At 39.6% G+C, this 19,686-nt stretch overlaps 1 protein-coding gene across 2 annotated transcripts in view; it reads right to left on the bottom strand.

Moving 5' to 3' along the window:
• LOC109859760 (titin-like) overlaps positions 1-19,686 on the bottom strand; it is a 69,668-nt gene that overhangs the window by 22,612 nt on the left and 27,370 nt on the right. For both annotated transcript variants that reach the window (XM_020438302.1, XM_020438304.1), the window contains exons 41-66: positions 14,526-14,568; positions 14,170-14,444; positions 13,652-14,091; positions 12,840-13,532; positions 12,530-12,768; positions 12,198-12,427; positions 11,975-12,118; positions 11,634-11,891; positions 11,389-11,532; positions 11,030-11,302; positions 10,420-10,965; positions 9,854-10,331; positions 9,193-9,773; positions 8,435-8,977; positions 8,096-8,350; positions 7,866-8,009; positions 7,073-7,474; positions 6,534-6,935; positions 6,065-6,287; positions 5,802-5,974; positions 5,249-5,388; positions 4,647-5,163; positions 4,397-4,540; positions 4,066-4,317; positions 1,255-3,956; positions 64-1,066 (exon numbers count right to left, since the gene is read on the bottom strand). In XM_020438302.1, coding sequence (XP_020293891.1) covers positions 64-1,066; positions 1,255-3,956; positions 4,066-4,317; positions 4,397-4,540; positions 4,647-5,163; positions 5,249-5,388; positions 5,802-5,974; positions 6,065-6,287; positions 6,534-6,935; positions 7,073-7,474; positions 7,866-8,009; positions 8,096-8,350; positions 8,435-8,977; positions 9,193-9,773; positions 9,854-10,331; positions 10,420-10,965; positions 11,030-11,302; positions 11,389-11,532; positions 11,634-11,891; positions 11,975-12,118; positions 12,198-12,427; positions 12,530-12,768; positions 12,840-13,532; positions 13,652-14,091; positions 14,170-14,444; positions 14,526-14,568 — 11,244 coding nt within the window. The remainder of the gene's footprint in view (positions 1-63; positions 1,067-1,254; positions 3,957-4,065; positions 4,318-4,396; positions 4,541-4,646; positions 5,164-5,248; positions 5,389-5,801; positions 5,975-6,064; positions 6,288-6,533; positions 6,936-7,072; positions 7,475-7,865; positions 8,010-8,095; positions 8,351-8,434; positions 8,978-9,192; positions 9,774-9,853; positions 10,332-10,419; positions 10,966-11,029; positions 11,303-11,388; positions 11,533-11,633; positions 11,892-11,974; positions 12,119-12,197; positions 12,428-12,529; positions 12,769-12,839; positions 13,533-13,651; positions 14,092-14,169; positions 14,445-14,525; positions 14,569-19,686) is intronic.

Genomic DNA, 19,686 nt, shown 5'->3' on the forward strand with positions numbered 1-19,686 from the left:
TTATTTTCATTATACATTATGACAAAAACGAAAAAGAAATTTATTTCAAGTCATATAACTTACACTTGCAAGTGATAGTGGCTTTGGTAGTGGCAGAACCCCATTTATTGGTAGCTCTGCAAACATATTCGCCACTGTCTCGCGCATATGTATACGACATGTCTAATGATATAAATCCGAAATCATTAATCTGATGGACTCGAGAGCCTGTCGCAAAAGGTCTGCTATTATGGAACCAATCAATGCGCATAGTAGAATCACCCACAGGCTCGACTCTACAATCAAAGTGGCTCGATCCACCTTCCTCGACTTCGATGTCTTTAAGTTCGACTGTAAATCTCGGTGGATTCGGTTTTTCCTCCTCCGCCAGAATTTCATCCCTCTTGTACAGAGACTCCTCCAATTTCTGTATACTCTCCGTACCGGTTTTGAAATTGCTTGGTAGTTGAGGCTCCAAGATGATACCTTGACGTCCTCGAACTTGAAGTTTGCACGACACTGTAGCTTCTCCATGGCGATTAGTAGCTTTGCAAGTATATAAACCAGAATCGCGTTGATAACAATTTGCGACTTCCAGGATGACAAAACCAAAGTCGTGAATTGTTTTGATTCTGCTGCCAGCAAGAAGAGGTTTGCCATTGTGGAACCACTCTACTCTCATACTAGAATCGTTGATAGGTTGCAGACGACATTCAAAGTGAGCAAGAGAGTTTTCTGCCAGAGTCAGGTCAGAAGGCGTGGTAATAAACTCTGGTGGTCTTCCAGTGTCGTCTTCAGGACTAGCCTGGCCAGGTACATTTCCAAGGCCTTCCAATTCGGCGATCTTGTCGATTGTACTCTCCATACCTTTCGGCAACTGAGATTCCAGAATGATGCTACGTTTACCTGTACACTTCATTGTGCACGTTGTTACTGCCTCACCGTAGTCGTTTGTTGCTCTACAACTATACTCGCCGGAATCCTCAGGATAAATGGGAGAAATTTCCAAAATGACGAAACCAAAATCGCAAAAAGTACGGAAGCGAGATCCCGTTCGTAATGGTTTGCCATTCCAGAACCATTCGACCTGCATTGAAAATAACAATACAATACATAATGAAACGTACTTACGTTTATAACAACATAGAGGATAGAATTCTGTTTTAATTTTTCTTTATATATATAAAATATAATGTGTCAGTTAATTTTTCGCGCAGAAACTGACGCAGAAATTAAAAATGCCATGCTCAACAAATTTAAATAAATTAAACTTACCTTTAATTTTGGATCGTCTGTAGGTATCAATCGTGCTTCGAAATGTGCGCTTTCTCCTTCACGTAGACCATCGATATTACTTAAGGGCACGGTAAATACTGGAGCTTTACCGCGTTCTTCCACAGTCTTCTCGTCTCTTGTGCGTATCATTGAATCTTCGAGAGTTTGGATCTTTTCCAAACCGCCTTCCATACCTTTTGGAAGTTGCGACTCCAATACAAGATTGGTTTTGGAGAAGCATTTGAGAGTTGCTTTTGTAGAATCTTCACCGTACTTATTAACGGCTCTGCACTCGTAAACTCCGGAATTCTCTTCGTAACAGTAGAGAATGTCCAGAATAACGATGCCAAAGTCATGGAAGGTACGATATCGATGGCCGTGAGGAAGTTTCTTGCCGTTATAATACCACTCGACTTTCAAATCGGGATCGTTCACGGGAGTCAGTCTGGCCTCGAAATGCGCGGACTGTCCTTCCACTAGTTTTGTAATGTCGGAGATCTGTGTAATAAATTTTGGTGGTTCAGCAACAGGAGTTGTGGGCGTAGTTGGTTGCTCTCCGCTGTAACTTTCGAGCTCCCGGATTCTAGCAAGTGAGTCCGGCTGCAGGGAATCTAAGTAAACACCACTTTTGCCAAAGCATTTGATTGTGGCTTTCGTGTAATCTTCACCGTACTTGTTACTAGCTTTGCAAACATATTCTCCGGTATCGTGAGACATCACTCCAGCAATGTCCATAACGACAAAACCAAAATCAGAGACCATTTTGAAACGTGAGGAATGTCGTAGAGGCTTTCCGTTATGGAACCACTCGACTTTCATACAAGGATCACCAACTGGAATTAGAGTGCACTCGAAGTGAGCCGATTGGCCGTCTTTCAGACCTTCCAGAGACTGAATATGCGTTGTGAATTTAGGTTTTTGTCCTTTAGATTTATCGATGCACTCTAATTGCACGCTAATCTCAGCTTTGCCCCACTTGTTAGTAGCTCTGCAAGTGTAAGTACCAGAATCTTCTATCTTAGTGCCAAGGACTTCAAGAACAACCATGCCGAAAGCATAAACAGTTCTCGTGCGATGGCTAGCTTCCAACGATTTGCCGTTATAGAACCATTCAACCACCATAGTTTGATCACCAGTAGGGATGAGGGATGCTTCGAAGTGAGCAATCTCACCCTCGGATAGATTAGTTAGATTTTCGAATTGCGAAGTGAATTGCGGTGGTTGACCTTCTTCCTCACCTGGTGCAACTCCTTCCTGTCGTTTCAGCGACTCCTCCAGATCTTGAATAGCTTCAAGACCTTCTTTACCTTTAGGATGTTGCGATTTCTCGATGATATTTTCTTTGGTCGAACAATAAATTGTCGTTGATGTAAAGGCTTCACCTGCTTTGTTGTAAGCCTTGCAGGTGTAAATACCGGAATCACGCTCGTAAACATCGGTCAAATCCAAGGTAACAAAACCAAAATCACTCGTCATTTTGAAACGTGAACCGTGTTCTAATGGTTTTCCGTTGAAATACCATTCGATCTTTAAATTGGGATCATCCTTGGGCTCGACTTGTCCTTCTAAATGTAACGGTTCAGACTCTCCCAGTTTAAATTCAGGTTGAAGAGGCACCGTCCAGATTGGTTTAGGATATTCGTGTTCGGGAGCTTCATCTGGTCTTCTATACTTTGACAGAAATGCATCTTCGGCTTCCTTTACCTTTTCAAGTCCGGCTTCTCCTTGCGGATGTTGCGTTTGCAAATAGATGTTTTGCTTGCTGGTGCACTTCAAAGTACCCGAAGTTTGCGCACTTCCTTTTGAGTTTGTGGCTTTAACGGTAATTATGCCGGAATCTTCTTCATACGCATGAGTCAAATCTAGAGCTACGTAACCGAAATCATACGTACTCTTGAATCTCGCACCAGTCGGCAAAGGTTTGCTATTCAGGAACCATTCTATCTTCATAGTTGGATCTTTTGATGGTTCCACGTTACACTCGAAGTGAGCGTTATCGCCTTCGATGCATTCCACATTGTTTAAATGAGTGATGAACACTGGTTCCTCATAAATAGGTTCTGGTTGTTCAGTAGAAGTCACTTGAGGTTGCTCCAAAGCGTCGATCTTCGGGAGTGCGTCGGGATGCAGAGTATCTCCCAACAGCCAGTGACGATCGGTAATCTTCAAGCTACAGGTTGACACGGCTTCTCCCAAAAGATTGGTTGCTTTGCAAGTGTAAATCGCAGAATCATCAGCTCTTAGACTATTGATCGATAATGTCACCAAACCAAAATCGAAAGTACTACGAAGTCTCGTTCCGGTTTGCAAAGCCACACCATTTTTGAACCATTCTACTCTCAAGTTGGGATCGGCTCTCGGCTCCACCTGAGCTTCTAAGTAAACGTGTTGACCTTCTACCAGTTTGTCATAGCTCTCAAGATGCTTTGTGAACACTGGCGCCTGTTGCGGTGTTGTGTCGATAAACATCTCCGGCACTTTGTTCATTTCCGCTTCTTTCAATTGAATTTTTTGCCAAGCATTTGCTTGTATACTGTCGGAATCGATGGCTGAGCGTGCTTTCACTTTCAGAGAGATCGATGATACTGCCTCACCTGCTTTGTTAATCGCTTTACAAGTATAAACTCCGGAATCTTCTGAGATAACTTTGAGGATATCTAACGTCACGTATCCAAAGTCATGATTCGTATGGAAGCGTGAACCTAATTAACAATGGAAAGTGATTTTATTAATCTATTATAGAAATATCTATAATAGATATACTTATAAAATTTATAGTACTTATAAAAGTGTTTTATGTGTATTATTTACCCATTTTTAATTCAACTCCGTTCAAATACCATTCGAATCTTAAGCTAGCGTCGCCAACAGGAACGACTCTGCACTCATATCTAGCCATCTGTCCTTCCCAAAGTTCAGTTGGTCCTGTAAGTAATTGCGTGAAAATAGGTTTGTCAAAGACTTTCTCCGGTTCTTCCGGTCGTTCAACTTCTTTGGCTTCCAGTTGAGCGATTCTGCGTTGTGCTTCGGGATGCTGAGTCTCTAGTTGTATGCTTGCTTTACCTACAATAATTTTAATGATGAATTGAAGAGTTGTTCTATATGAAATCAACTTTAATATAATTGTCAGTAACACAATTACTTTTGATCTTCATCGAAGCAGTAGTGACTGCTTCACCCAAGGGATTAGAAGCACGACACATATAAACGCCTTCGTCTTCTTCACGCACGTGAGCAATATCCAAAGACACGTATCCAAAGTCGTGTACTTTCGTAATACGTGAACCTAAAAAGATTGCACGGGAATATTAGTTTTATATGATAAAATAGTGTTAATAGTGCTTATACGTTAATAGCTTATAATCCATAATACTTCTTATATTGATGCTTACTTGTTTCAAGAGGCACTTCGTTTCTGAACCATTCTACCTTTAGCATAGGATCACCCACAGGTATGAGCCTACATTCGAAATGCGCGGTGTGACCTTCAGCAATGCTGTCAATATTTTGCAAAGGCTGAGTAAAGACTGGCCGCTGTCTAGTCTGTGGTTCTGGTATCTCTGGTCTTTTCCACGGTTGTTGAGATTCGAGCTCCCGGATCTTGTCCATTCCTTCGGGTCGTTGAGAATCCAGAATGATGTTATCTCGTGGAATTACTTTGAGCTCAATGGACGATACACACTGTCCCAAAGCGTTAATCGCTCGTACGGAGTATTGTCCCGCGTCTTCGGGCACAGCATGACCGATGTCAAGGGCTACATAGCCAAAATCGAAGGTTACATGGAAACGCGCTGCTGATGGCAAAGGTTTTTCATTGTGGAAAAATTCAATTCTCAAGTTGGCGTCGTGCAGTGGTTCTACTTGGCACTCGAAGTGAGCAGTTTGTCCTTCATATACTTCAGTAGTTCCCTAAAATATTTTTTATTTTTATCATTATACTTATGACTGTTTTAATTATTTAATATTATTATTCCCTACTGCTATTGTTGCTTACTCTAAGTTCAGTGATAAATCTTGGTGGTGTCACCGGCGGTTCTTCGACTTCTAATCGCGCAGGATGACCGTGGGCTTCGAGTTCTCGAATCTTCTCTAGACCATCTGGATGTTGAGTGTCCAGAAGAATACTTCGTCGCGCTAAAATAAAAGATGAAGAGTCACTACTCTGTTTTTCTTGCGATTGTTTTTCTATTATTAGTACTTTTTTATCAGCGCTCTTTTGAATAAAAGAAAATTTATTTTATGGTCACATTACTTGACATTTTTTTCTTGAAACATTATGTAGTGGTTAGGACAGTTATTTTAAAATGTAACATTATATTGAGAGCTTGTACTGATTTTAACGAAATTCTCCTTCATAATCTTATCCACTTGATAGATGGTTTTTTCCGTTTATATCCATTGTTAATAAATGTTTTTAAGTTTTTTGCATGCGGAATATTAAGTGTCGGATTAGATGTGTTCTGTGCTAATGATTGTATGAAAATTTTTCCATTAGCACAAAATGAGAAGTAAACTTTTCTAATTATTGCATATCATAGAATACTTACAGCTAACTTTGATAGTACAAGTGTTGACAGCTTCTCCAGCTAGGTTGGTTGCTTTACACATATAAGTACCGGAATCTTCGGGATAAGTATAAAGAATATCAAGAGCTACATAGCCAAAATCGTGTGTTGTACGGAAGCGATGACCAGTTTTGATCGCGACTCCATTGACAAACCTATTTTTTATGCAAAAAAGTTTTGAAGCTAAATAATGATTTTTTTATTATAAATAAATATAACAATGTAATCAGTATAAACACACATACCACTCGATTTTCAAATTAGGATCATTAATCGGCTCCACGCGACATTCCAAATGAGCGTGTTCGCCTTCCTTAAGATGATCCAGATTGTTCAATGGTGTCAAGAACACAGGTTTCTGATGAATAACTTCTTTTTCAACTTCCTCTTTGATTTCGACAGTTTCCAATTCTCGAATCTTTTGCAGACGTTGGGCATCCAAAGTATCGAGGTACAAGCCTTGTTTTGCTTTTTACATAAAAATAATAAATATTTACATATGTACATTTTTATTATTTAAATACATGTTAAATTAATTATTTATCTGTGTGTTCACACTTATCAATTTTCCGAAGTGAAAAGATACAAAAATTTAACTCGCATTATATCTCGCGTCTCACTTCATTTTTTTCTTTCGTGAAAAGCTTGCGAAAAAATATTTTGTAACGGGTGTTTGCTAAAATGATATTAAATAACAAAAACAATTGCACTTACAATCCACAGTGATGACACATGTAGTAACAGCTTCGCCAACGGCATTTTTTGCTTTGCACATGTAAGTACCCGAATCTTCAGGATAAGCATAAAGAATGTCAAGAGCGACATATCCAAAGTCGTAAGTTGTCTTGAACTTATGTCCCTGGGGAATGGGTCGTCCGTTTCGGAACCATTCCACAACCATTGTCGGATCATTCACAGGAGTCAACGTAGCTTCAAGATGAGCGCTTTTGCCTTCCGGTAGGTGTTCGATATTTTTCAGTGGTCGTCCGAAAGTGGGCTTTTCGGCGATGATCGTATCTTCTTCGACCACACGTTTGTATCTTGAGTCGTCCTCGAGATATTGTATTTTCTTCAACGCGCTCTCATGTTGAGTGTCGTGTATAATCGATGCTCGAGCTGAAAGGTAATTTTTCAATTTACAGCAAAACGATATGAAAGGAAAATTCTTGAATTGATATGTACAATGCGTGTATAAAAACCAACATCGATTACATTGTACCGTACAAGCACGGTTTTATAAGTGCTTTACTCACATTTAACAGAAAGATTAATCGAGCTTTGTGCCGACCCCAATTTATTGGTGGCTCGACAAGTGTACGTGCCCGAATCCTCGGCGTAGACGGTCAACACATCCAACGATGCGAATCCAAAGTCGCAGGTAGTTCTGTACCTGTGACCGGTGGATAATGGTTTGCCATTGTGGAACCATTCCACCTTCATATTGGGGTCGGGATAAGGTTCTATACGGCACTCATAATGTGCGCTTTGACCTTCGACTAAACTGGTAGGTCCATTCAATTGGACAGTAAAGGACGGTTTGTCTTTTACCACAATCTCTTCTTCTTCACGACGCTGATATTTCGAGGTGTCCTCCAGAGCTTGGAGTTTCGACAAAGCGCTCTCGTGTTGCGACTCAAACTGCAAGGCTGCTTTGGCTGCATTTTACAAGAATTTTTGTCATAGCAGTATACGAGTCGCAAAGAAATATATCATGTTCTTATAATGATTTTTTGTAAAGCAGGATTTTTCAGTCGTAATATATCGCACAAGCCGATATTCGTTTATTTGCGGATGATGTAATAGCAAATAAGTTTAGTGCAATGATACATTAAATTAATAAAGCAACTAGCAATAAAATATAAGTATTAAATCAGCAATTAAACAATAAATTACTTTAAACATTTTGTTACTTTAATAGCACAATTATGACAAAAATAGGATTATTTATAATTTACGAGAAGTAAAAGTGCCATCATATTTCGCAAAGTAATCTGCAGATTGTACATCATTATGTACCTGAAAGTTTCTAATTAATCGTGTACTTACATTGAACGAATAATGTTGCTGAAGTAACAGCTTCGCCGAGCTCGTTTGTAGCGCGACATGTGTAAGTGCCTGAATCTTCGGGATTGACGTACTTCATGTTTAAGGCGACGTATCCAAAGTCGTGCATAGTAGTCACACGATTTGCTTTTAAGAAATAAAAAGAACAGTTGTAAAAACGTCCAAAACTAAAATTATATATTCTAACGTAATTTCGCAAGAGTTAAACTTACAGGCTGAAATGGAAACTCCGTTACGTAACCATTCTACTTTGAGTTTGGGATCTCCAACCGGTATAATTCGCGCTTCGAAATGTGCTGCCTGATTTTCAGCAACACGGAGATCTTTGATCGGCATTGTAAAGACAGGCGCTTGCGTGATGATCTCCTCAGTTGTAGTTTTGCGTTGATAACGGGATGTATCCTCCAAAGATCGAAGACGTTGCAAAGTTTCCTCGTTTTGAGTTTCTGTGTAGATTGACTTTTTGGCTATTGATAAAAAATAACAAATTAAAACTTTTCTGTTATTGAACTAATTTTATCAAAGAAATTGTAAAATATCAGAGAACTCACAGTGAACGATTGCAGTTGCGGATGTAATAGCTTCACCAATGATATTTCTAGCTCTGCAAGTGTAGGTTCCGGAATCTTCGGGATACGCGTACATAATATCAAGAGCGACGAAACCAAAACTATTCGTCTCAACGAATCTCGAGCCCGCTTTCACCGGCTTGTTATTGTGAAACCATTCGATCTTCATTGTCGCGTCAGACACTGGAATCAATCTGCATTCGAAATGAGCCCGCTGACCCTCTTTGATCTCGACATTGTTCAACGAAGTTGTAAAAATAGGTGCTTGAGTAGTTGTTTCTTCGACAAATTCTTTTCTTTGATATTTAGATCTGTCTTCGAGATAATGAATCTGTTCGAGTCCAAGCTCGTTTTGCGTGTCCGTCAAAATTTGTGCACTTGAACGACATGTCAAAATGCAAGTTACCTCGTCGCTGCCTACCAGATTAACGGCGCGACAGGTATATGTTCCAGAGTCCTCGGCAATCAAATCAATTACATCTAATGCTACATAGCCAAAGTCGTGAATTGGACGAAAACGATGCCCTGCAAATTCGAGATGAGCATAAGATGAAATAATTTATCTTGTTATTACATCACTCAATATTTTAAAATCGAATAAAAGTGTGTTCCGGCCACAACACTTGTTACTTTTAAATAAGCATCGTACGCTCAGTTGCGTTGCACCCCATACTCTAAGAGTTAATAAATTTATAAAAACTTATAAAAAAGTAAAAGATTGAAATTTAAAAATATAATACCTATTGTTACTGGACGGCCATTTTTAAACCACTCGACTTTTAAATTTGAATCCGTCACTGGTTCAAGTTTGCATTCAAAATGAGCATGTTGTCCCTCTCGGAGATTTTCTTGGTTTTTCGGTTTCGTAATAAATCTTGGCTTTACATTGACGACTTCATCAACGAGTTCGTGTCTCTTGTATCGCGAGGCATCTTCTAAATATTGTATCCTTTCTAGACCCTCAGGATGTTGGGATTCTAGAAGTAGATCTTTCTTCGCGTGTACTCTAACAGAGCACGAAGTAACTGCTTCTCCGAGCTGATTTCTGGCTTGACAGGTGTACACGCCGGAGTCTTCAGGATAGACACCGAGAATGTCCAGAGCCACGTAATCAAATTCGTAAGACGGTCTGAATCGATGACCAGTTTTGACCGGTCGGCCGTTGACAAACCAGTCAACTTTCATGGTCGCGTCACCGACTGGCTGAAGACGACATTCCAAGTGAACATTGGTCAGTTCCACTGTCTCGATGTTGTGTAAAGGTCGAGTGAACTGAGGTGCTTGCATCACAGTAACTTCCTCTTGTTGAGTTCTACGATATCTATATAAATAAAACAATGCATAAGAGAAATAATTGCATATAAACATATATTAAACGCAGATCAATAAATAAAAGCAAACCTCGATGAGTCCTCTAGCATCTGTATTTGCTCGAGTGATTGCTCATTCTGCGTGTCAGTGACAATGTCAGATCTGCCGATGACTCTAACGCAGGCAGAAGTATGCGCGGTACCCAAATGATTAGTAGCTCTGACCGTGTATTCGCCAGAATCGTAGGCAGTTGCGTGTACGATGTCAAGCGCAACGAATCCAAAATCGTAATAAGTTCTGAATCTGGAACCAACTGTGACCGGACGTCCGTTTTGGAACCATTCCACTCGCATAGTAGGATCACCCATGGGTTCCAGACGACACTCCAAGTGAATATTTTTACCCTCGCTGACTGGTTTGGGGTCGCTCAGTGGTTGAATAAAGATCGGTTTTGACTTGGAAATCTCTTCGATGTGGTATTGCGGCTCGACAAACTTGGATTCCTCTAAACGTTGAGTCTTCTCGTAAGTGCCACGATGCATACTGCTCGTATCTATACTGGAACGTGCTGAAATGAAGAAATAAAAAAATTCTCAGTAATGAATTTTTATCGTCAATAACTTGTTTTTTTCTATTTTACATAAATTAAATCTTACTTTCAACAATCATAGTGGCGGATAGACGAGCCTCTCCGCGAGAATTTCGAGCTACAACGGTGTATGTGCCAGCATCTTCCGAACGGACCTGGAGTATATCAATTGCAACATATCCAAAATCATGATACGTTTGGATTCTGTTGGCAGCGGTAATCGGCTTGCCATTGTGGTACCACTCTATCGTCATGCTTAGATCGCTCTGAGGTTCCACACGTGCTTCAAAGTGCGCTCGCTGACCTTCCACGATCTTGTTAGTGCCCTTCAGATTACCGAGAAATCGCGGTGCTTGTGTGACCTGCGTCTCTTCCTGAACCTGTCGCGAATATCTGCTCGAATCTTCAAGAGTTTGAATTTTTTGAAGACCAGTGGGATGCTGGCTGTCATAAATAACATCGTCTTTGCTGATTACGCTTAATTGAGCATTGGTGTGAGCTTCACCAACTCTGTTATACGCTCGACAAGTATATACACCGACATCGTGTATCGTTACGTATTTGATAGTCAGTGCCACGTAACCGAAGTTGAAAAATGTTGTAATCCGTGAACCTAGTCAGCAAAATTTCGTGAATATTTGGAAACGTAACATACGCGAGTAGAATATTTTACTCACTAGCTTCTACAGGTCGTCCATCTTTGAGCCATTCAACACGAAGATTAGAATCGCCAACTGGCTCAAGACGCGCCTCAAAATGAGCGAATCCGCCTTCTCGTATGCTGCTTTGATCCTTGATAGGCGATTTAAATTCCGGTGGGCTGCTCGGTTCAGGCTGCTCCTGAACGTATTTTTGGTGCATTGCCTGCTGATATGCTTCCAACTCCTCGGCAGCCTCGATGTATCTCATTTGCTCGGGGATACCCAAATCCGTCGTTACGCTTGTTCGCGCTGTAGTAATTGAAAGAACGATCAATGATAAAGAAAAATATAGAAACAATTGCTTTAAAGTGATTAATTGTCAGAACTTGACTTACCAAAGACACGAAGAGTCGCGGAGCTGATGGCCTCTCCCAAGCGGTTCACAGCTCTAACTGTATAAGAACCTGCATCTTCAGCTCGTAGGTGCATTATATTAAGCGAGACGTATCCGAAGTTGAAGATGTTAGTGATTCTTGAGCCTAAAAAACCATTAAATGATTTATAATGCTATTAATAAAACAGTACTGTTTTTTTTTTAAATAATGTTATTGATATGTCCTGTCCGGACATCGATACTAACTGGCTGTGATCGGTTTTCCATCCTTGTACCACTCCACTTTCATGGTGGGGTCGCTAACAGGCGTCAACTGCGCCTCAAAATGGGCGTTTCGACCTTCCTGTAGCTCACCAAGATCCTGGAGCGGGCGGATGAAAACCGGCCGCTGTGAAGAGGTCTCCTCCACGCTCTCCTGCCTTTGGTATTTGCTGTAATCCTCAAGCTGTTGAATATACTGGAGACTGTCGGGATGTTGGCTTGTCTGTTCAATCGTAGCGCGTGCTATAAATACAAAATTGAATTAACAATTCCAAGTTTGAAAATCGTAATCAAAATTAGAAATCCATTAAGTACTGTTTGCTTACGTGTCACGCTGAGGGTGGCGCGAGATTCAGCAACTCCGGTCGAGCTCACGACGCGGCAAAAATACTCGCCGCTATCTTGAAGAACAATACTAATGAGATCGAGAGAAATAAACCCGAAGCGGAAGATAGAAGTCGCTCGGGAACCTGTGAAAAACAAAACATACATCAGTGTAAAATGCAGCTTTGCACAAATAAACAGTAAAATGCTGCAGATTTTACTCACTTGCGTCGAGTGCTCTGCCGTTGACGTACCACTCCACCCTCATAGTGGGGTCGCCCACCGGTTCGATTCTGGCCTCGAAGTGAATTCGTCCACCTTCGATCTGATAAAGATCCTTCAATGGTATAATGAAACGTGGCGGTGGATAAATCGTGTCTTCTTCTGGAGGCGGCAAGTAAGGTTTGGCTCGTTCCACATGTCTCAAATAAATCACTTCGGGGCCAGGCGCTGGTCTACAGTTTATTAAGTATAATATTTATTTTTTCAATAAAATGTTCATTTCTGAATTTATAATCAAAGAAAACAAATGTAAATGAGTTAATTTGATTTCTTACTCTGGTTCGATGATTTTCGTCGGTCGGGGTAAATTCAGGCGTCTTGGTTCCGGGGCCGTTCCTTTTGGCGTCTCAACAAAGAGCCGTGCTCGGGTCGCGGTAGAGCCAGCTACGTTTTGAGCGGTGCATTGATACCAGGCTGCGTCTGAAAATTTGGCGCACGAGATATCCAAGCTCGAGGCTCCGCTACCGTCACTCGATATACGTATTTCGGACCCGGGCGTTATCGGTACACCGTCCTGCAGAAAGAAACATCGATAAATATCGGAAATAGTAATCGCGCACAGCGACTGTAATTTGAAGAAATTACCTTTTGCCAAGTGATACGCGGGATTGGCGTGCCGACTGCGCGGGCCATAAAAGTCACGGGTTCTCCTTCCTTTACGCTCGTCGTGACAAAACGTTCCACGAATTTCGGCGCGATCACTTGTTCCTTCTCGATGACGTTTAAGTTGCACTGACAGGAAGTTTCGCCAGCTTTGTTTCGGGCGATGCAAGTTACAACGCCGGCGTCGAAGCGACTCACATTTGTGATCATCAATGAATTGTTGCCGGATTCATTCACGAGTATTTTGTGAGTCAGGTCATTGGCGACTTGCTGGCCATTAATATACCAAGTGACTTCGGGATACGGACGACCGGTTACACGACAATCGAATCGCGTCATTTTGCCTTCGGTAGCTTCTCTATCTGTGATAGTGCGAACAAAATTCGGCGGTAGAACTTTGCCAGAGTCAGCGGACTCGCTGGTCGATTCTACCTGTTGTGTCTTAATAAATTCTCTTTGAGCTTGATACGGAACTTGATCTACTTGATCGCTAGATTCAATTGCTAAATAAGCGGAGCTAACAGTGCAACCTTGGGGATTCTCGGACAACAATGTGTAATGACCGCTATCTTCCGGCAAAGCGACTCGGATTCGTAGAGTAGCCTGTTGATTCGAATAGCTTGTCTCTACGCGTTGGGAGTCTCGGATCCTCTGACCATTTTTGAACCATGTTAACTGCGACAAAAACGTGATTTAAGAATGTTTCATTAATTAAAAAAAATATTAGAAGCAAAGTAAATGATTATGACAAAGTATAAAATAAAATCTGATATGTTGTTTTAATGTAAACTCACTCTTGGTTTCGGATTGCCTGTTATTTTTGCGGTGAAGACAGCGTCCGATCCTTCAACAAGTTTCGAATTTCTGGGCTTCTGAGTGATTTGCGGGGGTGCAACTGGTCCCAGAGTACGATCGATCATAGTGGAGATCTGCGAGTCAGATTCGCCGGCGAAGCGACGAGTAATCGATTCCCGGTATTCCGTTTCGCGCAACAATCTGTATTCGAAGGTGTCGACCTTGAAATCCTCGATGCTTGTAGTAGTGCCGTTGACATAACTTCGTTTATCTATCGATTGCTGATAACTGCGTTGTTGGAACATTTGGCTACCGGTTTGCATTTTTTGTTCGCTTGTCTGGTAGCTCTGCGTGAATTCCTTTCTGTAGCTATCCGTGGGCTGTTGCGCTGGCGGACCGAATCCCTCCGGCTGTATGTAAACCGAGCAAATCGCTTCGCCTGGAAAATAGAGAATGACAATAACAATGCTTTTGTCACAGATCTTAATAGGAATTATTCAAAAGCAAAAATCTTCACCATATTGATTCTTCGCGCTGCACGTGTATTCGCCCTCGTCTCCCGGACCAATTTGATTAATTTGAAGTGTGACAATTCCAGTATTCTCGTCGTAGGACATTCGAATCTTTCGTGATTCCAGCAACGGCGTCCCTTTGTGTGTCCAAGAAACTGTAGGTTTTGGATTACCTCGTACGCAGCCTTCAAAAATCGCATTGCCGCCCTGCGCGAATCTCGCGTTCTTGAAGATTCGCTCGAAAATTGGCGGTGAAGGATCGCCGGGTCTACCGGTAAATCTATGTTAACGAGAATACATATTAGATAAATTAATATTTTTTTGACATTCATTAATGAATCATATCATCGCAATCACTTACGTTGGTACTGTAGGCGTCGATTGCATTACGATCTCTCCTTGAACTGCAGAAAAAAAGAAGAAAGAGAATAATATATATATATATATATATATATATATATATATATATAACTTTTTGTGTGAGTAATAAAAATGCGAATAATGTTAAATATCGATTAAAACAATTAATTTCGCACGCACAATATTCTGCTGAAATTAATAAGTTCCTTCCGGAACTGGATTTAATTATGACGAATACCATCTTGTAAACTTTCATCTACTTTTAGTAATAGCCCGCCACCGGACTAACTAGTAAATTGGTTTAAATTACATCGCGTCTCGTATGTGTAGACATAACGTGATGAAAAATGCGGCATCGTCATCGAGCATGACGGCGACAGGAAAAAAACGGCGTCAACGGTTCGTTTCCTCGATTCGTTCTACTCTAGTTGGAACGCACGACGAGAGTTAGACGAAGAAGAAAGACGTATATATGCTCTTAAAGATTTAATTAAAGCTTTAGAATGATTTAGTTATGATCACACTTAGCATTGTTTATATCAAACGAATCTTGGGAGATAACTGAAATGATTTTCTTCAGATGATTCAAGATTAAATTAACTAATTAAAAATAAGACTCTGATATTTACTTTAAAAGATAAGAATGTTAACGTTTTAATAAATATTTTAAAAGAATGTATATTTCTTTAATATTCAAGTTTTGTACGTATGTAATCGTTTAGTTTACATTTAAAAAAAACCATAAAAAATTGCCGAATGTTAATGATTGATATATAAAATGTTACGCTTGAGTTATTCGTTCATACATTTGCAGATCTGATATCTATGTGTATGTGTACATAGATCTTTTGCTGTGCAAATAACTTAATTAAATTCTCAATTACGTTAGTGAATTAATTTGTCTCATAATAAAATTCACTTCTCGCTGCATGTGGCCATGCATCGTCCGCTTCATGATTCGCGAGAGCCACCGGCAGTTGGGACGAAGGAGACGAAGGACGCAGTTGCGCTGCTACAAGCGCACGAAATTGTATTTTTGCATTCGGATGAGGATCACGTTACCGTGAGCCATTTTTGGCGCAACTATCTTTGCCTCGACGCTGCGCGCCGCGACGCGTCGCGACGACTCGCGTCTACGCCGCGGTCCCGGACCAATCGCGTTTCTCGTTACGCAAAGGTAGTCACTGACCAAAATAAAACCGAGTCTAACACTTCTCTTCTCTTCCCGCTTCTGTTAAAATCAGGATTTCGCGATTTAGATTCACGCGAATCTATACATTGTATCTGTGTATTTTTTCAAATTTCGAACACTTAGCCCTTTTGTTTGTCTGTTTTTTTATTTTTTATCTTCTTTGTTCATTTTCTGTCAATATCTCGTCATCTTCTTCTCTTTTTTATTCTGTCTGTCATTTTCTTACGGTTCAGACTGACAACGACAAGATGCGCTCATTGCGATCAGCTGTTCGAGTCTCCGAAACGTTCACATTTCGCAAAATGGATGTATATTATAAAAATAATAAAAGCATATGAGAAAAATTTGTACAATAACCACAAGCATAAACACGAGAAGAGATTGTTGCATATCTATTATTATTATTTGTATTATTCTTTAGATATATTAATTTTGCATTATATAAGTTTTGTATTATATCATAGAGAAAAAGAGTTTTGCTGGAATAACGAGAAGATTAGTTACTACTTGGACTGCAGAGCAAAGAACTTGCTAGACCTACTGAAGTTTTAGATTCTATTAACAAACCATTTTATTAGTGTACAAAATTAAAAAAAAAAAAAAAAAAAAAACTGAAATTCAAGCTTAGCAAGTTCTTTGTTTGCTTTTCAGAATTTTGTTGTCTGTGATTACAGTATCATCTATAAATATATTCAGCAAATAGTTATCCGAATATTGAATTTCTCGCTGAAGAACTTAACGCTTTAGTTACTGGCGTAACGGCGTTGCTTGCTGTATGTATTTCATTGTCTTTCAGTTTTGCGCATGTTGTAATACAATATAACACGTTTCGATGCACGTCAATGTGAGCGAGATTCATAAACCTGTCAGCGGTTTATGTTATTTGGCAGCTGCAGCCATGAAATCTTCGTTTTCTCCATTACTTAATGTATAACGCAGTTGGCAAAATGTACACTTTAAGCACTCTATAAAATTATCTTCAATATAAGAGATCTAATTATTAATCGCTATTGTATATATCATCATACTTTGATACGTAAATATACTGCACGTGCTACATATCGTGCTGTAACTCAAGCTGTTACGCTCGCAAAATATTAATTATTCTCAAAATTCCTGTATGATCTCCTAAATTTTAACTTTCTTGTAACATTTTGAAGTTTTTATTGTAAGAAAATTAAACTATCGTGAAATTAGAAAAAGAATAAGGATTATAAAATTATTATTAGATGAATTGATCTTTTGGTTCATTTCCCAGTTTATTTTCTCATACTCTCTCCGGAAATTCAAATAAGATTTTTCATCTCGATCTTTTGGAAATTTGGCACCACGCCTCGTTTCCATGGAATCCCGCGACAAACTTGACAACCACAAACAAGATTATAACACACATCTTTCCGAAGTATATTTTGCAACTAGTTTTGGAAATTTTCCAACAGTAACATTTATCAACATATTTATTAGTATAGTTTTGAAATGTAAGATGTGATAAACACATATTTTTCTATGTAAAACTTTTTAATATCACACCTTAACATGTTGAAATAAATTCGAGATATAATAAGATTAACCTTGACAATGTGCAACACATTGACTAACTATACTAAATAGTTTATTAGCTTTGATCTTCTTGAAATAATATCAAATTTTTAATTCGACAAAATGTATGTGCAATTATTTATATATATATATGTAGAATATAAATTGTAGAATTTTGCACGATGTGTGCGAATTTTTCTGAACGCGATTCAGCCGTGCAGTGCTACATTACTCTTCTTCGAGAGGGCGCGTGAAAGAATTTTTGAAACGGTTACGCCGAAGATTGCGGAGAACTATCTTTAGAGCTCTCGCGGGGACGGTGCTCCTTGCTCGAAAATAGAATATGAGTGTTCGTTTTGACGGGATATTCGCCAGGAGAAACATATTAAAATTTAATTGATATTCTCAATATCTTGATAAAATCTTTCTTGATAAAATCAAGATTATTAGAAAAAATGTTTGAAGATATGCGTCACTAATTAGATCTTTTGCTAATATCTACAGAGTGTGATATGAAGTGTGTTTTTGCTTATCTGCTACGTATTTGAAGTAACCACGTAACTTTTTTTCGATAGTTGTTCTCTTGAATGTTCTAACATTATCACAACTGACCTCTCTGCTGACTGGTGATCTGTTGTCGTGTGATTTGTCGTTCCGTTCGTTGCTGGATGTATTGTTGCTGCTGTTCCTGCATGACAGTCTGTTGCTGCTGCTGCAGTTGCTTCTGCTGTTCTTGAGATATCTGTCGCTTCATCTTGGATCGAAGAATCCAATCGCGATTTGTTCAAACGGCGAACTCGTCGTCAACTTAATAGACAAAAGTAAAACTTTCAACTACTCTAGGATCTACGGAGATCTCTGTGTTTTACGTCCTTCTGCTTTTTTTTGTTTCACCCGAGAGATTCAACGAACGAATCTCTCAATGCACAACGACGAATCGGAGCAAATCACTCGCGCTTCGCCTCGTACGCGAAATAATAATCTGCTGGTAGCCGCGGCTTAATCCAGACAGTCGGCAGAAATCAAGTCATCGTCAAAAGTCTTGTCCCCGTGATTCTTTAAACCAAGACGTCGGTCGAATGCGAATTGGACGGCTTACGACTTTGACGCTTGGCTAAAACGTAAGCAGCTGGGGAGGGTGTCGCATATGGCTAGGGTGGGGACTCGGCGCCCCCGACGTCTGACGTTGCTGAAGACGATGTAGAGGAATATAACAATATAACATATTTCACAAATTTTTACACTTTTGCGTACATTGTATATGATGTTTACGAATAAGGACAACTGGAAGAATTAGTAATCAACATGTCGTTGACTTGTATCACTTGACATAAATATGTGTGTGCTCCAATTTTTAAATTACACACATAAATAATGAATGCTTTTGAATTTTTGATGATCACTTAATTCATAATAAAGAACCATCGCGCAAAATCAAATGATATCTATCGTTATTGATAAATTTGTTAGAGATCACAGTACATCGCCGTGCAAGGCGGTAAAAGTCTCACGCAGCGTTCTTGCGTTCACTGACAGCCGCCCACGCATCTCTCCACATTGCTGCCCCCTCCGTGTGTTCTCACATCTCTTTCATTCCCCTCCGCGAAGCTAAACATCATAGATTCTTAAGTTTGAATGTGTGCTTTAATAAGAGTGTGCACATTTCTTTGTTTTTCATTTCTCCTTCGCTTCTTTGCACAATTTTTTTTCTATTTCTTCTTTTTCTTCTCATTTTGCTCAAACACATTTACAAGTCTCTACGTTGTGTCTATATTTTAGAGTCAAGATGGCCTGATTTTTCTTCTTCTCTCTTTGCAGTCTTACAGTCTTGATTTATTTGAATTTTTCTTATTCTTAAAAGAATTCAACGGTAAAAAATTACTCACGTATTCTCTTTTCACGTGAGCAAGTTCATCCAAGTTTAATTTGCAACCCCTGATTGCTACCTCGGGATTGCACTTGGCTGCGCAACTTCTTCGTAATTTTAAACCGGTATCAAATTATTCAAAAATTATGAGACTAGCGATAGAATATTTTTGATTTATATTCCGCCCTCTTTTGAAGAATTTTTTAACGTCAGTTTCTTAACAAGTTTTACTCAGAAGTTATAACAAGAATGCTTTTTGAATTAATCGAAATGATCAAATATTTTCATTTTACAGATTTCTGAAGCAATCCTTTATAAATAATGAAATAATTCTACTTACTAACTGTTAATTAACATTTCATGCATCGACGAATCGGAGCGAAACACGCAGCGATTGCGAAACTTGTATCATACTCTGTATAAACACGAGCAGTTTATACGCAGCATTAACGCATCTTTAGATACATACTTTACTCTAAGATTGTTCCGCGTTAGTTTTGTATAAGCTTTGCATATATATATGTATTGCTCGTGTCGATAGCAAGCGAATATTAACGGTTATTA

The sequence above is a fragment of the Pseudomyrmex gracilis genome, unplaced genomic scaffold (genome assembly GCF_002006095.1).
Source record: "Pseudomyrmex gracilis isolate BER0280 unplaced genomic scaffold, ASM200609v1 scaffold_285, whole genome shotgun sequence".
NCBI classification, from domain to species: Eukaryota; Metazoa; Arthropoda; class Insecta; order Hymenoptera; family Formicidae; genus Pseudomyrmex; species Pseudomyrmex gracilis.